This window comes from Lolium rigidum, chromosome 7 (assembly GCF_022539505.1).
Source record: "Lolium rigidum isolate FL_2022 chromosome 7, APGP_CSIRO_Lrig_0.1, whole genome shotgun sequence".
NCBI lineage: Eukaryota > Viridiplantae > Streptophyta > Magnoliopsida > Poales > Poaceae > Lolium > Lolium rigidum.
The window spans coordinates 267,598,936-267,616,167 of record NC_061514.1 but is presented as its reverse complement, the minus strand read 5'-3'; the positions used below and the strand labels follow the sequence as shown (position 1 = coordinate 267,616,167).

The following is a 17,232-nucleotide window of genomic DNA, read 5'->3' as shown; positions in this document are numbered from 1 at the left end:
GCCGGCTCGACGGAGGCCGGCGAGGTCCGTCCGGTGCCGGCACCCAATCATCGGCCGGAGGAAGCACCGTGTCCAGACGCGTCGACCCCCGCCCATGGACTCGACGGATGAGCTAGGAGACGATGGATTTGACGGCCGCGACCTTCGCCGGAGTCGAGGAAGACAAGCACGCACGCCGATGCAAGGCTTCAGCGGCCGATTCCTTAGTCCACGAGAAATATGGCGACGAGGCGCAGCTTCGCGCCGGCTTGTGGAGCTCGGGAGGCGCCTGGAGCTATGGCGCGACGTGTCCGCCGCCGCAGCCTCGGAAATGCCAAGGCGGCGCTTGGGAGGCCACGCGAGGGCGGCGGCTACCCCTTCGCCGGAGCAGCGAGCCGGGGGCGGGAGGGGGCGACGGCGGCGGTGGCGACGCTGCCGGCTGCGGCGGCCGGCGGCGGCCAGGCATCGCCGAGTACGCCGGCGGGGCGGAGTGCAGGAGGCTGCAGGACATTTAGAGTTTTTTTTCCACTTTAGAGTTTTTCCAGATATTTAGGGTTTTTTTAATTATGCTGACATGTGGGGCCCAGTTCATTGGAAGAAAATTTTGCCACGTCAGCCTTACGTGTGGGCCTAGCTTGTCAGAAATCGTGTCAATTCGCGCTCAGACATGGTTTAGTGCTATTTGAGAAACACAAAGTGGTACAAAAATGAAAATTTAGCTACCAATGTGGTGCTTTTATGCTAACAACTCCCACTGAATCCGAACCACCAGGCCCCCGGGCACAACTCCCTCGACGACAAGTACGGCCATACCTCACCTGCTCCCCTGCAAGCGATGGCGAACCCGATGTACGGCTCCGGGCCGCTTCGGTCCAGGTACACCTCGTCCGATACTCTTGGTCGCGCATGCCCCAATTCGTGCCCTCTATTCTTCGATTCGCTCGATTTGGTTCGAGTCCATGACCAATTTGGGGGTTTCTTTTGGGGATCACAGGAACACGTCGAGCTCCGACGAGATCCAGCTGCGGATCGACCCGGTGCACGGCGATCTTGACGAGGAGATCGATGGGCTGCACTCGAGGGTTCGCCTGCTCAAAGGCGTAAGACTTCGTTTCCCGACCTCTTTTTTATTTTTTACGAACCTGGTTCTTTATTTATGTTAGGTATGCTCATTTGAGGTCCTTATTCCCTCACGTTAGAAACTTGTAAATCGTGTATGCGGTTAAGCATGTGCCATAGATGTTTAGCATATCTGTTGTTCAAACATATATTTCCTGGTTCCCCCTCAGTTTAGTTCTTGGTGGTTGTGCACACCGTGAGTTTGTTTTACTATCCTTTTACCAAATGAACACGGCATGGATTCAATTAGGTTAGAACCATCTCAGGTTGATAAGAGGTTTCTTGTTTGATTTGAGTTGCCAACAAAGATCAACACCATATGTATGCTTTGTAATGTAGTGAGAAATAGGTAATTGTTGTCAATCTCACGACAAAGCTTGTCATAGTTGGTTTCATGTTTATGGGCTTAGGTTGTAAAGGAAATGCAACATATAAACATGGTGTAAAGTTAATTTCATGTCCACTTTAAAACTTGTTCTCAGTAGTCATGTTCTCGCTCCCTCTAAACATTGCCTTCATATGTGTCATATCTTTCGTTGCAGCAGTCCATCTGTCTTATACTTTCTCAGGTATACAGCATGAGCATGAAGTGATTCTCTGAATCTCTATATGGAATTGACTCTAGGTTTTTCTGGGTTTAGGACTATGTACAATCTTATGAGTTAGTATGAATTAGTTGTTGGTTGATCGACGTCATTATTGCTATTTTTGTTCTTGTAACATCAGTTTTGCAAGTATTCAGATGATATTTTGTTTAGGCTTTTGCTTCAGATGCTTCAAGTTTTCACCATCACTTGGTTTGGGCATGCTTGTTTTTACAGCCAAATGGTGTTTCTGGCAAGCCATTTTTTTGGCAAAACCAAAATTTGACAACTGGTACAATATTGGCAAGGAAGTTTGGTAGCAATCTTTTGGCAAAACCAAAATTTGGCAACCCAACAAGACTGGAATGAAGTTTGGTAGCCAACCAATTGATAGCCAACTTTTGGGGGCTTGTGTAGGCATTGGCCCGATAAATTTTTTGGCATCAAACCAAGCAGCCCCTAATTTGATGATAGCAAAAAAATTCAAATTCTGGTCAATTGTTCTTTTTTTTATTCGTTAAGCTGTTGAAGCCAGTTTTTGTTCACATGTTCTGAAACTTATTTGTTGTTTGATATGGTCGCCTTTCCAGGTTGCGCAAGAGATAAACTCTGAGGCCAAGTTCCAGAATGATTTCCTCAACCAACTGGTATTGTTGCATCATTTCTTTCGGAAATTTCATGTTTTACTCATTATTTTTTTGGTGAAGTGCATGGGTATATTATAATTTTCCTGAATGGCTAGTTCCATTTGCACTTGCTCATTCCTACCATACCATTATCCCAGATGTTATTTTATTATATGCGAGGAAATAGATATGCATTAGAAGAGTTGCGTATTTATTGTATAATGACACTGAAGGTCCATGTGGCCAACACTAGTACTGCTTAGTTAAGTGTTAATTATTGTTTGTTGCTTTACAATGTGGTATTGATTTTTTTTTTTTGAAATATCTAGATATTGTGCATACCTTATCACCATTACCTTCAAGGACCATTATTGTATTGTTTGCTGAGTAATATTACCTTTCCAAAAATAATGTTTCTCACTTTTTTAAAAAAAACTTTACTCTTGGTTGTGCTCTAATTTTGTTAATCCTGTGTGCATGAACAGCAAATGACCCTTATGAAAGCACAGGCTGGAGTGAAGAATAACATGAGAAGGATGAACAAGAGCATCATCCAGCAGGGCTCCAATCATATCGTCCATGTTGTCCTTTTTGCTCTCTTATGCTTCTTTGTTGTCTATCTTTTGTCAAAGTTCTCTAGAAGATAAGTTCTGTTAGGGAAAATCATATCAACTCAAATGTACCTTGAGCTGTATGTAGTGTCAAAACTGCAATATCTGGGCCTGTTAATACATGTCTCGAACGGAATGGACTAGAAAAGGGCTGCATTTGGTCACATGGGTTTTGAATTGAAAAGCTATAATTATATAACCTATTGGCTTGTAGTTCAGTACTGGTCTTGAATGAAATACAAGCTCATCTATTAACCAGATTATTTGTTTAAAGATACTTATGTGAAGCACATTCCACAGAATCCACTGTGGCACTATATGGCTCTGATTTGCAAGGCGCCAGCAAATGTCTTTGCAAAAGAATTGGTCCATTTAGTGAGCACTGTTTTCGCACGCAGATAGGATCCAATCGTAGGACTCCACATGTCTAGTTATACACTTATTGTTCCGTGTTAGGGATTATAAGGCTTGACTCCACAGAAGCGGACTTTTGGCTCTCGGGTGCAAGGCACCCCATAGACCAAAAAAATTATATTAATTTAAAAAAAGTTTAAAAAATCGAATCTTCCTGGAAATCAAGAATGATCAAGTTTGTACTCGTAGAAAAAATGTTTGAAAATAAAATTATTCTCATGGTCTCCAAGGCAAAAAAAATACAAAATTATGACAAATGTAAAGTGAATAGTACCTGGTCATGGGGCGTTTCGAGTTTTTTTTTTACCCGGGATACAATAAAAGTAATTTCCTAGGAAAATATCCTGTTTCAAGTACAATACATGATCATCTTTGATTTCCAAAAAAATTTAAAGTTTTTTAAACTTTTTTTAATATATATTTTTATTTTTCCAAGTATAGGGGTGTGTGGCACCCGAGAGCCTATCTGTATTTCCCTTGACTCCACGTGTTCTAGTTATACAACTTGTTGTTCCGTGCTAGGGATTATAAGACTTGACGCACAATTTGCTGGGACAGAGAAAGTCCATAAAAAAAGAACATGCATTGAGAGAGAAAACAATAGAAAAGTTTGTTTCCGCACACAGGTAGAAATCATCGTAAGACTCCACATATTCTAGTTATACAACTTATTGCTCCGTGTTAGGGATTACTCCCTGTCACAGTTTACAGGGCTTACACGTATCTCTAGGTCGTAAATTTGACGAATAATGCAACATATGTATTACAAAATATATATTATTAGAAAGCTGAGATGTTCTACTTTCTAATGATATATTTTTTATATTATACAAATTGATATCCTAGGAATATGTGCAAGCCCTATGAACTGGGACGGAGGAAGTATAAGACCTGGCGCACAATTTGCTTGGACCGAGAAAGTCCATAACTCATGCATCAATAATTTCACAAGAGAAGAGAGGGAAAAAAAGAACATGAATTGAGAAAGAGCGAACGATAAAAAAGAACATGCATCTCTATGGTTCTTATAATCCCTAGCGGAGTGATTACTCTGAGGATCTTGAATAAAATACAAGTTCGTGTATTGATCAGAATATCTGTTTAGAAACTTATTCAAAGCACATTCCACAGAACCACTATATTTATGATGATGCAGCAACTTCAGAAACTGTTAAAGCTGACTTGTATTTAGAATTGTTGACATTTGTGCCTCTGATTTGCAAGATGTCGATGCACATGTCTTTGCAGAACAATTGGTCCGTTTGCTGAGTACTGTTTTGGCACGAATCGATCCTAAGACTCCACATACTCTGGTTATACAACTTACTAGATCGTAGAGGCGCGCGTTGCGGCGCCCGTCCATCTTAAGGAAATAATCAATTAAAATCTTTGATAATTTTTTAACCGAAGTATTAACTGATAAAACCCATGGTTCAAATTATTGTAGATATAAATGGGCATTTGCATCTTTCCTTACAAATTACAAAAATTGCTTACAATCGATGGAAACTATTCTAACATGGCTAGTAAATACATACGATGAAGATCAGACCTTCAACATAGTAAATACTTAAGTCTGGAGAATTCTTGGTTCTTATGAACTTATAATCATTGCATGAATATCATCATGCGGTTGTACCTGATGAACTCTTAGAGGTATCAGTTAATCCGAGAAGTACAATCCAAACAGTGATGCATATTGGCAAGCTAACTTGTTGCACAGAGATGCGTGGGTTGCCTTGCCCGTCCGTATTTATTAACTAACTGAAAATATATAAGTATAAAAGAAAGTTGTATAACTTAGTTGTTTTTCCTCAATTGTAACTTCATCTGCCGAATTACTGTTACATACATACAGTGACAAAATCATATGACCATGTTACGATTCTTACAATTCAGTACAAAGGCGTCAGAATTCAACATAACCAATTCATAGCACAACTTCTAGCTAGATGATCCACCCATAACATTTAATCTTGCATATAGCTTCTTGAGCTCCTGACAGGATGTGCAAAAGTGCTACAAGTCAACCAAGGGAACTTTAATGAAATGGTACAAAGATTGCTTTGTTGGAACTAAACTCGCTGCCCAAGAGTGGAAATATATTCCTGTGATTCTCTACCAAATTGTCTACTCACTTCTTATAAGACCTGCGATGAACTGCGTACATAAAAGCTTAACTGCACATGCAAGTAATTTAAAAGTAAATCAATGAATAAATGCGAGATCAATATCAGATACCAAGAGGGTTGTTGAGAGAAGAGATGGTGAGTTGAAGAAAGAGGAAGGTCTAGATATAGTTGTAGGTAGCTAAACTACAGTAGCATGTATCAAAATATATCATTCCAACCATACTGATATCTACAGTGATATCCCACGAGTAACTACAAGACAATAAAGTCCAAAAAACCACATGGCATAGTAGTAGGTTATATAATTCACAAAAATCAGTTGGCACCCCTACTTTCTACTCCTTTCTATAAGGCAAGAAATAATCATAATAACAGGGATGAGGAGATAAATACCAATCGTACAGATCTGGGAAATATGTGCTTGGCTATAAACTTTTTTCCTCCTATTAAAGAAGAATTCTATGCACACAGTTTCGGTGAAACCAAAAGGCATGGTGGCAGATTGCATAATTCTCAGCATATCTTTCTACTTTTTTATGTAACACAAAAGAAAATAGAGAAGGATGATAAGACCAATATCTATTCTTATAGGTATGGGATACCTGTGCTCCCAGACATACTATTTTGACATGAGAGCCAGAGGAATCAAAGTATTCCCTCCTTATCCTTCAATGCAAGGTCAAATTCCAACTGTAAATGACATAAACAGAGTTGGATTAGAAAAGAAAGTGGAATTAAAACAACAGGTCCAAACTCTAGCCATATATGAGATCATCGACTGGAGGAATATGAACCATGTCTCTCATAAGCAAGGACGCCCAAAATGCCTTTGCAATGCTGCGATAGCCATTCACTGCACAATTGTACAAGTAGTAAAGCACTTCCACAATTTATCATTTTACAACACAATAGCTGTTTCACTTTTAGGATAAGTGTTGTACCTTCAGAAGATCTCAGAGATCTACCATCAGAAACATAATCCCCAGAAGTCAGTAGTCTGTTGATTCTCGTGGTGCAAGAGGGACAAGATCACAAATCTAGAATAAATGACAAATTATCAAATAAGTATACTAAGAGACATAATTCAGAGTATTCATATATTGGATTTTCGTTGGATGATTTGCATAAGAACCACAAGAGGCATTAGTCTCTATGTGGATGAGTTCAAATAATAAGTAAATCATGATCTATTCATTCAGCAAATATCTCATACATGTGGAGCACATTGCCAGCCTGCTTTGTCAAAATAAATCCTTTGCAAGGTATGATTCAGTTGATACGACATCCTGAACATGTATCAAAATCAGTGTATCAGTATAAGCAGACCTCTTTTACATGTCCAAATAGAAGGGGTGATAGTACCGGGTAACTTGTAACTGAAATCAACGACAGACAAAAAATTAAATAAAAGATTCATCTAATTGTTTCCTGCAAAGAAAATTAAATAAAAGATGAAGCAGATCCAGTCAACGTAGGACAATGCAATATGACGTGCTCACCTAGTGCCTGTAAATCTGAAAGAGCAAAGCAGAACTATTGCCCCATCTCCTGTCAACCCTAGCGTGCACGCGAATGTGAGAAGGCATCCCGTTGCTACCCGTCCATAATGCGCCGCCAGCAGCAAAACCGCTTGCCAGATCAATCGTCGGGGTTTCGCGAGAGGGGTTGGAAGTAAGAACTGTGACTATCTTTGGAGAGAGATTCCGGCTGTAGAACATGTTTGCCGTGAGATGGATGTAGTGAGGAAAGACGCTCCCTGTGTCCACATATTTATATGAAAGAGAAGGGAGAACTGACAGTAACGCTCGGATTAATCGTCATAATTGCAGGACGGAGCAGAATTACAAGATTGAAGAATGGGTTGAAATTACCAGGGTCATCAATCCATGATTACGGCGGCAGGAGATACAATTAACTCGTGTAGTAGAACCGTTCTTCCGATCCGGATGTTGGGCCTGCTGTTCGAAACGGAAGGAGAACCTTTCTTTTGATTCTGAAGATGAGCCTGGTGCCCTTTTGATTCTCCACGGCCTGAACGGGATGCAAAGTTGGCCGGCGATGAAGCCGGAGGAGAAACATATTTGGTCAACGCTAATCTAGAAATACGGCTGAAATTAAACCGAAAGATTGTGAAATTTCTGGCTGAAATTGAAGCGCAAGAACGTGAATTTCTTACTACTTCCCCTGTTCATACTGCTCTGGTACTATGCGTTGCAGGCGGAGCAAGCGCAGCGGCGCAGGTGGAGGACGATCTGGGGACGGAGGAGAAGAGGCGAACCAGCCGGGTTGCAGGGGAAGGAGAACAAGTTTTTTTTTTTGCTTCAACCGGTACGTTTGAAGCCCAAATACATGGGCCTTAAACCATTTTGGGGCCCAAGTTTTGTGCTGTTACCTAACTAAATTTTGGGAGTAGCAGCCCTAAAACGAAGATGGGCCTATAGGACGATAAAAAAGGCCTTTTAACAGGAACGGACGGACGTTCCGGAACGAGATGCCCGCTTGGATCGGTAAATAAGATCTGGATCGCTCATTTGCACGATCGGACGGCCAGCAAGCTCAAATCGCTGTGAAGAGCTCCTGGTGGTTCCATTATACTGTTAACTAATTGCCTTCTACTACCTCGGGTCTCCAAAGTACTGGTACTGAATGGGATATAAGTTCTTTGTTAACCCACAAAATCCACTATATTTATGATGCAGCAACTTCAAAAACTGTTGAAGCTGACTTGTATTTAAGAATATGAATCAATCGTAGGACTCCAGATATTTAACAAACAAACGATAGCATGCTGACAAAGGACCATATAGTTAAAAGTGCCACGCGCAGCCTCTTCGGTGACACACAACCCGTGTGCAGACAAAAGGACCATACAGCTTGAATGACTTGAATGTGGTCACTAAGAAAAAAAGAAACTTAAAGAGCTTTGGGTATCCCCATGAATTCCAAGCAATTGCATATCAAGAATTTGTCTTATTGAAGATTTGAAATGAGCACATGAAAAGGCAATCTTCACACTGAAGACAGGGAAAGAAAGAAAACGATGACTGAGAAGCTCAATTCAGCGGCCGGAGACACGGCTCTACCAAGGTGTTGCTCGCCATTAACCAACGAGCAGCAAAAGGAAGTTTCCCGATGTTTTCTTTCTACTGTACCATTTCTTCTCTCTACTCTACCATCCCACGCTGCTTGAAAATTTCGAACATCGTCGAACCAATCTTAGCAGGCGATTCAACAACAGTAACCCCAGCCTCTCTGAGTGCCTTGATCTTGTCTTGGGCGGTACCCTTCCCCCCTGACACAATTGCTGCATCACACGAAGAAAACATCTGTAAATTAGTACACGAGACAGTTGAACTTGATAATATCTGTAGATTAGTTGAGGATACAGTTGAACTTCATTAAAAAACAACCAAATAAATGCAACAAATTTGTTCTCATGCACCAGTTATACTGATAATTGCAGAAAAAATATCAAGAGAACGTGAACTAAATTTGTTGTCAAACTAGAGAATTTTGCATCCATATATGGAACTAGAGAAAGTAAACTAAATTTGTTTTCTACTACCTCCGGTCTTTTTTAATTGACTCAAATTTAGTATAAAGTTGTACTAAATCTGAGTCAATTAAAAGAGACCAGAGGGAGTAGTTTGTAAAATATGTATGGATGCAACAATTCCAAAATGAAAAGAAGTAATTATGAAGTTATACATATATTGTAAAGGAACAGAGGCAAACATTGCCAGGTTACCAAAATATTTGCCCCATGAACAAATAAATGGTGAAGCTGCCATTGGGTCCAATAAAGTACAAAACCAGTCCAAATCACTGCTTCGCTACTTTACCCAATTAAATTGTGCAAATGTTCATACCCCATACTGCTAGGAAGAAGCAAGTATAAGCCCACCTAATTATTAGAGATTACAAATCAACACCTTATCTACCCAGATGATACTTCCGTGCTCAAAATCTACGAAAATCTGAAGTATTTATCTTTTGTTATCTACTGTGCCTATTGGAAATACCTTAACATATGTGAACTGAATATCATCTATACATAAACCTTTTCTTCCTGAAGAATCTGAACTACCTCATGCAGATTAACAGAAAACCACACATGATTAATGAATCAAAAATGCCGGTATCTTGTCTTATATTACCCAGTCAGGAGCATTGTTGATCTTAGTAGTACTTCCAATTGATGAAAGAAACAAATAATGAACTTATTGCTAGGTTAATACCTCCAGCATGGCCCATGCGGCGGCCCGGGGGTGCAGTAAGTCCAGCTATGAATGCAACAACAGGCTTTTCTGTCTTGCTCTCCTGAATCATTTGCATGTCAAGTTATATTAGTTGATCAGAAATATTACTTCATCATGTATCTGATATAATCAAAAGAAAAGAGAGAAAGGAAGTTCCAGCAAGTAGACACATATGCAATATTTAACATGGAATATCAGCAATGCCTGATTATCATTTGCCACCTCACGATACTAGGGAAACATAAGTACATGATTTTAACTTCTAAACATGAGCAGAGCCCAAGTTTTTACATGTCGTAACACCGTGATAAAATAAGTAGGGTGGCCTATTTCAACTATTTGGATTCTTGGTGAAACTGAATGCATTTTTGTTTGCTAGTGGCAAAGAGTTGGGGTCACATGATGCAATGAACTATATAGCCAAAATGCATAAAAACGGCTTTGCTTCGGGAATGTGTGTAGTACTAAAACTTTTAAAGCTTAGGTAGGCTTGTGGGGAATATAATCTCGAGATAGGCCACAACTAGCTTCGTTCTTCCTATTTAGACACTGAAGACAGGGGAAGGTGGCTTATAAGTTTTAAAGTGTACCTGCTTTTGCCTAAAAAAATATTTAGAACTTATCTGATAAGCAATTAAGCACAGTATCAGAAACATGGAGTATCTAACAGTTAGGCCAGAAGGGTCTTTAAGATTTATCATACATCTCCGCTGCAAGATTTTGATCATATGGTTGAATATGGAAAGAGCGGCTTTTTAATTGCCATAAAGATTGAACTACAGTAAGCAAAATAAAGAGTCAAGTGAATACTTAGAAAGATATATATGGATGTAAAGTTCTTAATAAACAGGACAAGTAACAAAGAAAAAGTTATCCTGGCAATAAGGGGGAGCTGTGTAGGCTTTGACTGGTGCTAACAATTAGGTCCAAATTTTGCTATGTGCACCAGGGCCAACAATTTCACACTCAAACACTGCCCAACAAGCATGCACACGTCCCATTTGGGCACCCAGCGAGATACTGTGCACTCAGCCATTTTTTCCCTAGCTCCCCTACTGCCCGACAAAACTCTCACCTTGATAAAGGCTGCAGCATCCTCCTCGGCAGTACCTCCAATTTCACCAATGAGAACAATACCTAAAGAGCAGGTAGCAGTTTCACTAATGAGAACAATACTCAAGAGAGGTATAACAATATTGACAGATGAGAACATACTGAAAGACACGGTACTGAAGAATGCAACAAAAGCATTATTAGCACACAGAAGAGACACACAGAACAGGGAGTATCATTCTCCTATATATGACTAATTTTCTTTCTCTTATTAAATTTAACTGGCTCAAGAGTCCCGTAGCGAAGAATTGGTGGGATGTCTTCATGTGTGCATATACAACAGTAGATAACTTAAGCTACAGTAAAGATGAAGGTCTACTTATTCAGTTGTTTGTCCTATCAACGCATAGCAGCTAAAATGCTACACAAATAAAGATTGCGGAATTATCATGTTGGTGACCTGTGGTAATTCCTAATACACCATTTTTTAGGGGAAACTTGGGAATCTCCCAAACAAATGAAAGAATATACAGGCTTTAGCTGAATAACAGACACAAACGATGTACCTTCTGTCTGAGGATCAGCAACAAACTTTTCAAGGCAGTCAACAAAATTAGTGCCGTTAAAGGGATCACCTCCCATGCCTACACAGGTTGACTGCCCCAAGCCTACGGCTGTTGTTTGAAACACCTGTCAATGAAGAAATAAATACACGTTAGGCAAATGTACTCAATGATTAAAAGTAATCTACAATAATGGGCATACCGCTTCATATGTCAAGGTACCAGAACGAGATACAATTCCAATGCGGCCTGGTTTGTGGATGTAACCTGGCATGATTCCGATCTTACATTCACCAGGCTTAATGATACCAGGGCAGTTTGGTCCGATCAATCGGGTTTTTGATTGCCTGTTCAGAGCAGCCTTCACTTTGACCTGGGATTCAGAAAGAAAACATTATGACGACTTCATTAAGATCTAAACAAAGCAAAACAAAAATAAAGTACTAGTATCTAAAATGTGAGAAAGACAAAACCATAATTATGGCGTGGTATGAGTTACTAACATTGTGCACATGATGTCAACAAGTTTGCTGACAACTCGGTCAGGATAAAATCAAGGACAGATTGCATCTCTGATTTATCATTTACAACAACTACACATGATGTAGAAGTAAAGATAAATACATTACATGTGTGCCTACCAGCCTATGGCTACACATCCTCATGTATTGAGTGGCATTCACTGCATACTGTACTCTCTAGTGTTTTATTAAGAAAATCGTAACTAACATGTCGCTAAAATAATTATGCTCAGAAACACAGCAAACAAGGTGGCCAATGATGTACTTAAATTGTCAAAAGTATAATACCATGTCATGCTGAGGTATCCCTTCGGTAATGCATACAACAAGGTCAAGCTCTGCTTCCATTGCCTCCATTATTGCAGCAGCAGCAAATGGTGGTGGAACATATATAACAGACGCATTCGCCTTCGTCTCCGCCTTAGCTTCTGCTACTGAGTTGAAAACTGGAATGCCAAGGTGCTCAGTCCCACCTTTCTTGGGAGTAACTCCACCCACCTGTTGCAATGAGAGGTATTTTAAGTTAAAAAGGTAACATTAGATGAAAAACAGAGACCTGCCAAGCATTAGTCCAGGTCGTGGCTCTCAGAATGCTTTACATAATTCTAACCATCCACATGGAGAGTTTCTTCTTCATATCTACAGGCACTTTTATTGTGTGGGGAACGCTGCCCAATTTACTACCAAACAGACCAAAAGTAAAATATATGTCAGTCTCTATGCCCAACTTATTGAAGAATTCCAACATTATAATGTGTAAGATTTTAGTTGGGTTCGATTCTCCCGAGCAGCTTGGATATCATGTGGAGATCGTATCTCACGCTCTTTAAATTCCAGATCGACCATGCCCTAGATTTACAAAATGTACAGGGATCCATAAAAACCTTGTCTACTTCAAATTTTGTTATCGACATAGTCATAATAAATATGAAAGTGCTGACCCACTGGATTGCATAGTGAGAACACCCCACCCCTAGAGCCGCACATCGGTAAGAGACGAAACCCTAAAAACCGAGAAATGGAGATCGACAACCACGCATCCACAGATCGCACATTACCGGATCCCCATCTCTATCCCAAACCCTAGAACCAGGCGCTGGAGAAGAAGAAATGAACGGATCGGACAAGACATCTGAGAGGGTGGCGGCGGCTTTGTGCCGGGGGGTACGTACCATGTTGGTGCCATACTCGATGGCCTGCTCGGTGTGGAAGGTGCCGTTCTTCCCGGTGATGCCCTGGCAGATCACGCGGGTGCTCTTGTCGACGAAAACCGCCGGCGAGGGCGCGGCGGCGGCATAGCCCCGCTGGTGGAGGAGGCGGGAGGCGACGGATCCCAGCAGCTGCGACGCGCGGCGGGAGGAGGCGGCCATGGCGATGTGGTGGCCTGGCGGCGGCGCGTGCTCCTCCTTTTTTTCCTCTCGATTCGATTTCCCTTTGGGCTCGGTCTACTTTTCTCAGTTTTCTGGGGTCTCTCGATCCATTCTTGCAGGAGAAGTTGGGCGGTCAGACTTCGGGTTACACCCCTGTATTTGTCACTATTTACGGATGCCTGGTTTTTTAGTGGACGATCCGATTTTATAGATTAGCCAAAGACCGAAAAAGTCATTTTGGATCCTTGGCACCAGTACTATCTTTGTATTAAAAAAAATCGAAAATTATATTTATGTGTACAAAAAATTATGTAACAAAATTCTAAAAGGAGCTGATGACATCCCACTAACATAAAAAATCTCAATTACAAATGTTTTATTTTCCGAGCTACACAAAAATGACGAAGTCTGATTTTTTTTTGGAGATTTGGATCACTATACTCCGATATACATATTTGTTATTTTTATGTAGCCCAAAATACAGATTATTTCCAGTTGAAAGTTTACACATTTGTGGGATACAATACTGGCCACATCATAATTTATTTTCTTATTTTTTTGAAACTTAAAAATATAATTTTTTAATTATTTTTTAAAAGGGATTACTGGTGCCCATGTACACCGAATCTCTGTCCAAGACCGAAAAGACGGAGTACATTAAATCATCATTAGATCGAAAACACCGAAACAGACATATACAACATATACTCGCATACTAACTAGGGTTGCAAGTGGCTTTTATAGATATATCTCATGGGTATACCAATGATGTAGTCTATCTCCGACCCCGGATGGTTTACACATGATGGTTGGGTATATGACTCAACCCGGCGGCCCAGTTATTGCGGCCCAGTTATTGTTTGATCAAGATAGAGAGTCCAAGATCAAAAGCTCTGACCAAATCCGGTAATTGTCATAGTATAGTGGACCGGATTCGTACCGACATAGGTTAACAAGATCCTTATGTGCGGCAAGTTGTACAAAGTTAGGTTAGTGCTAGTAGATTATGACATGAACTACTCCTTCTAACCCTATATTATGGCACATATATAAGCCGGATCCGGGGAGCCCTTGAGGCAGGAGCAATCCTCCCATTGTAATCGTGCACTTGTTACTCTTATAGTGAATTATAGCAGCACGTAGGGTTTCGTCACTGTTGCGAGATCTGAAGCTACGTAACTTGTGTCTCACCATCCCGAACGCTTCCCGCCTTACGCCACCTCACCCTCTCTACACGTTGTGAGGTATCCTCCATGGCGTACTTGTCATTCACACAACGATAGCGGCGTCCCGCTTACATCCCGCAAAACACGATTCAAGACAAAACACTATTTGCAGCTATGACAAAATTAATGCAAGATTAAGAGGAAGCGTAGTCCTGCATCACGTGCCGCTTGACACCCTAATACTAACAAAGGTTCGTGCTATTGCGGTGGAGAGAGGAAAACATAGATGGGGACTGTGTTGGCAACAAGGGTCGATGCAAGGATTAAGCATGATGGTAAATCAATTATTGAGAAAGCTTAGGCTCTTAAGAGGACCAAAAATCTGGAGATGCCTACTGTCGTTGCCTATTCGACGGTATCTCGGAGGAGGGATCCTCACGAGGGGGAGAAGAAGTAGGGTCCATCGGGCAGAGAGTCCTCGGGATGGTGGTACGCGATTTACCCAGCTTCGAAACACCTGCTCGATGACAGGGCCTATTGTTGCTTCTCTGGAATTATCAGGGCGCTTTCGCGTTATTACAATGAGTTGTGGTTGTGCCTCTAGGGCTCCTGGGATCCGGCTTATAAAGGCGTCAGGATCTAGGGTTTACACGGAGAGTCCTAGCCGGAATACAAGTTGCCTAACTACGGAATATTACATTGTCATGCACGTCAAGGATCCACCTTTCCTTATACGTCGTACCGGATCCGACTACCCCTGATGGGCCAGGCCGGATCTGACTTCCAGAGTTGGTCGGTGGATCCGGCTCCTCGTTCCTGGGCCGGACTTCATCCATCTTGATCTACAGCAACTGGGACGCCCGATGGGCCATACGCCACCATCACCGTCTATGGGCCACCCGGACTTGCCGGATCTAGCCATCGTCGATGGTACACCCATAAAGTATACCCACAACAGTAGCCCCGCAGTTCTTCGAGATTCACCTCTTATTTCCGCATTGCTCGAACCATATTCATGTCTGACAAATTTGTCAGAAACATGGGGAAACTTGAAGAACTCCGACTTCTTGAAACTTCCCTTTCCAGCATGTATGCCGGAAAGATCCTTCATCCCGCGGGACTTCATACATTGACCTCATCATTACAACGAGTCTCCAGGTTACTACCCTGCAGATATAATGGATTGTCATTTGAAATTCTTACCCGGAACCTTGAGAGGTTCAAGCGGTTCTGCCAATCTTGGCGCCATTTTCGGGTAATTTGAACGGTAACTTGATCCTTAGCCATTTTTTCCGCTAGGGTTTTTGACACGTGTCCATCATCCAACGGTGCGACGCTTGCGTTCCGACCACAGGACGCGGAGCACGAATCTCATCTCGCGCCTATAAATATCCTCACCACACACTCTAATCACCCCATTCTCCCCGTTTCACCTCTCACTCGACTGCCGCCACCGACCTCCTGCTTCCGCCGTGCCGGAGTCTGCCGGAGTCAGCGCCGCCGCGTCGAGTTCTTCGTGTTCTTAACCTCGGTGAGCCACCGCAGCAAAAACCTCATCGCCGGCGACTCCGACCACCGCAGCAGCCATCTCCGGTAAGCTTCATGACCTCAAGCTTTTTCATCGGCATCGGTAGGGATGACTAGTGTGTAGCGGTAGTTCCGACTAAGTTAATTTACTTTCAATTGTAGATGTCTTCTTCTACTCTGCCTCCAACACAATCGGAGCCGATCGCGGCTACGCCAATCTCTTCCGCCCCTCCGCCATTCATTCCCGTCCAACTAGACCCTTCCAAGGGATCCGGCAAGACCATTGAGGGAGCCACTTCTAATCCTGCGGACTTAGCCGGAAAAAAGCAAATGGAGAAGAAGGTGGAGGAGTCCGCCGCCAAGAAATCAAGGCCTGATCTCGCGAAGGGGCAATGGTGGCCCTGCACCACCACTGAAGATGAACTCCGCAACTTCGAGGCGGAGGGATTTTTGCAACCCGGATCCTGGAGAGTGGTTCTGGGTGCCCTGAACCAGGCGCCCGAAGCCGGAGAATGGGTGCTGACCAGGGCGTTGGTAGAGCGCGGATTCTCCTTGCCCCCGAGCGATTTCTTCTGGGAAATCCTCGAGGCATACAAGCTGCAACCTGACAACATCGCCCCCAACAGCATCCTCGCCATCGCCAACCATGTCGCTTTATGCAAGGGTCATCTCCGGGTAACTCCGGACTTAGCCCTCTTTCAATATTTTTGTCCCCGTTAAGAAGGAGACGGTCCCGCAGACTTCATCGCTCGCCACCTGCGGGAGCATAACTTTCAAGATCCGCCCCGGCCGCGTCTACCCTCACATGGATCGTCATGAATCCGTGAGGTATTGGTCTGGGGGTGTTCTTCTACGTGAAGGACGTCTCGGATCCGACCAGCCCAAAGACTTTGTCGGCGTTCAAGGACGGGCCCGCCAGCGAGACCCCCGCCTGGACTAACTGCCCTCACATCTCCGAGTCACCTATGCTGACAAGGATGGTAAGGCAGATCTGCAAGCTGACGGAGTCTGGCTTGTCGGGGAAGGACCTGACACTCTCCTGGTTCACCAAGCGGATCCAGCCTCTCCAACATTGCGATCGTCTGATGTATGAGTACAGCGGCCGCGACGACACCATGCGTGCCACCAAGGACAACCTTTCCTCCGACGCCCTGGACAAGCGGCTCCGGGTTATGATCAAAATTTCACTCTCACGTGTGTCATTTTGACATATTCACAGATAGTGCCGACACCGCGGTAAGTCTTCTGACTAATCATCATTTCCTTTTTATGCCTGCGAATTCATCTAAGGACTTTATCTTGTGTACA

At 42.6% G+C, this 17,232-nt stretch overlaps 2 protein-coding genes and 1 long non-coding RNA gene across 3 annotated transcripts; 1 reads left to right on the top strand and 2 right to left on the bottom strand.

The window, feature by feature from the left end:
• The first annotated feature begins 775 nt into the window (after positions 1-775).
• Positions 776-3,177, top strand: LOC124676032 (bet1-like protein At4g14600). The gene is made up of 4 exons (XM_047212114.1): positions 776-855; positions 974-1,079; positions 2,273-2,329; positions 2,794-3,177. Exons 1-4 carry the CDS (start codon positions 815-817, stop codon positions 2,953-2,955), a joined length of 366 nt encoding a protein of 121 aa, XP_047068070.1. The 5' UTR covers positions 776-814; the 3' UTR covers positions 2,956-3,177.
• Positions 3,178-7,042: 3,865 nt separating this feature from the next.
• LOC124670423 lies at positions 7,043-7,748 on the bottom strand. The gene is made up of 3 exons (XR_006992520.1): positions 7,642-7,748; positions 7,337-7,496; positions 7,043-7,172 (listed from the first exon to the last, which is right to left on the bottom strand). It is a non-coding gene; the product is annotated as an uncharacterized LOC124670423 (long non-coding RNA).
• Positions 7,749-8,373: 625 nt separating this feature from the next.
• LOC124670540 (succinate--CoA ligase [ADP-forming] subunit alpha, mitochondrial) lies at positions 8,374-13,154 on the bottom strand (the record flags this gene model as incomplete). The annotated part of the gene is given in 7 exon segments (XM_047207025.1): positions 8,374-8,769; positions 9,704-9,785; positions 10,800-10,861; positions 11,344-11,467; positions 11,543-11,713; positions 12,150-12,359; positions 13,034-13,154. Coding segments are annotated over 7 exon segments (910 nt in total), but the record flags the coding sequence as incomplete, so codon positions are not given.
• Between the last annotated feature and the right edge of the window lie 4,078 nt (positions 13,155-17,232).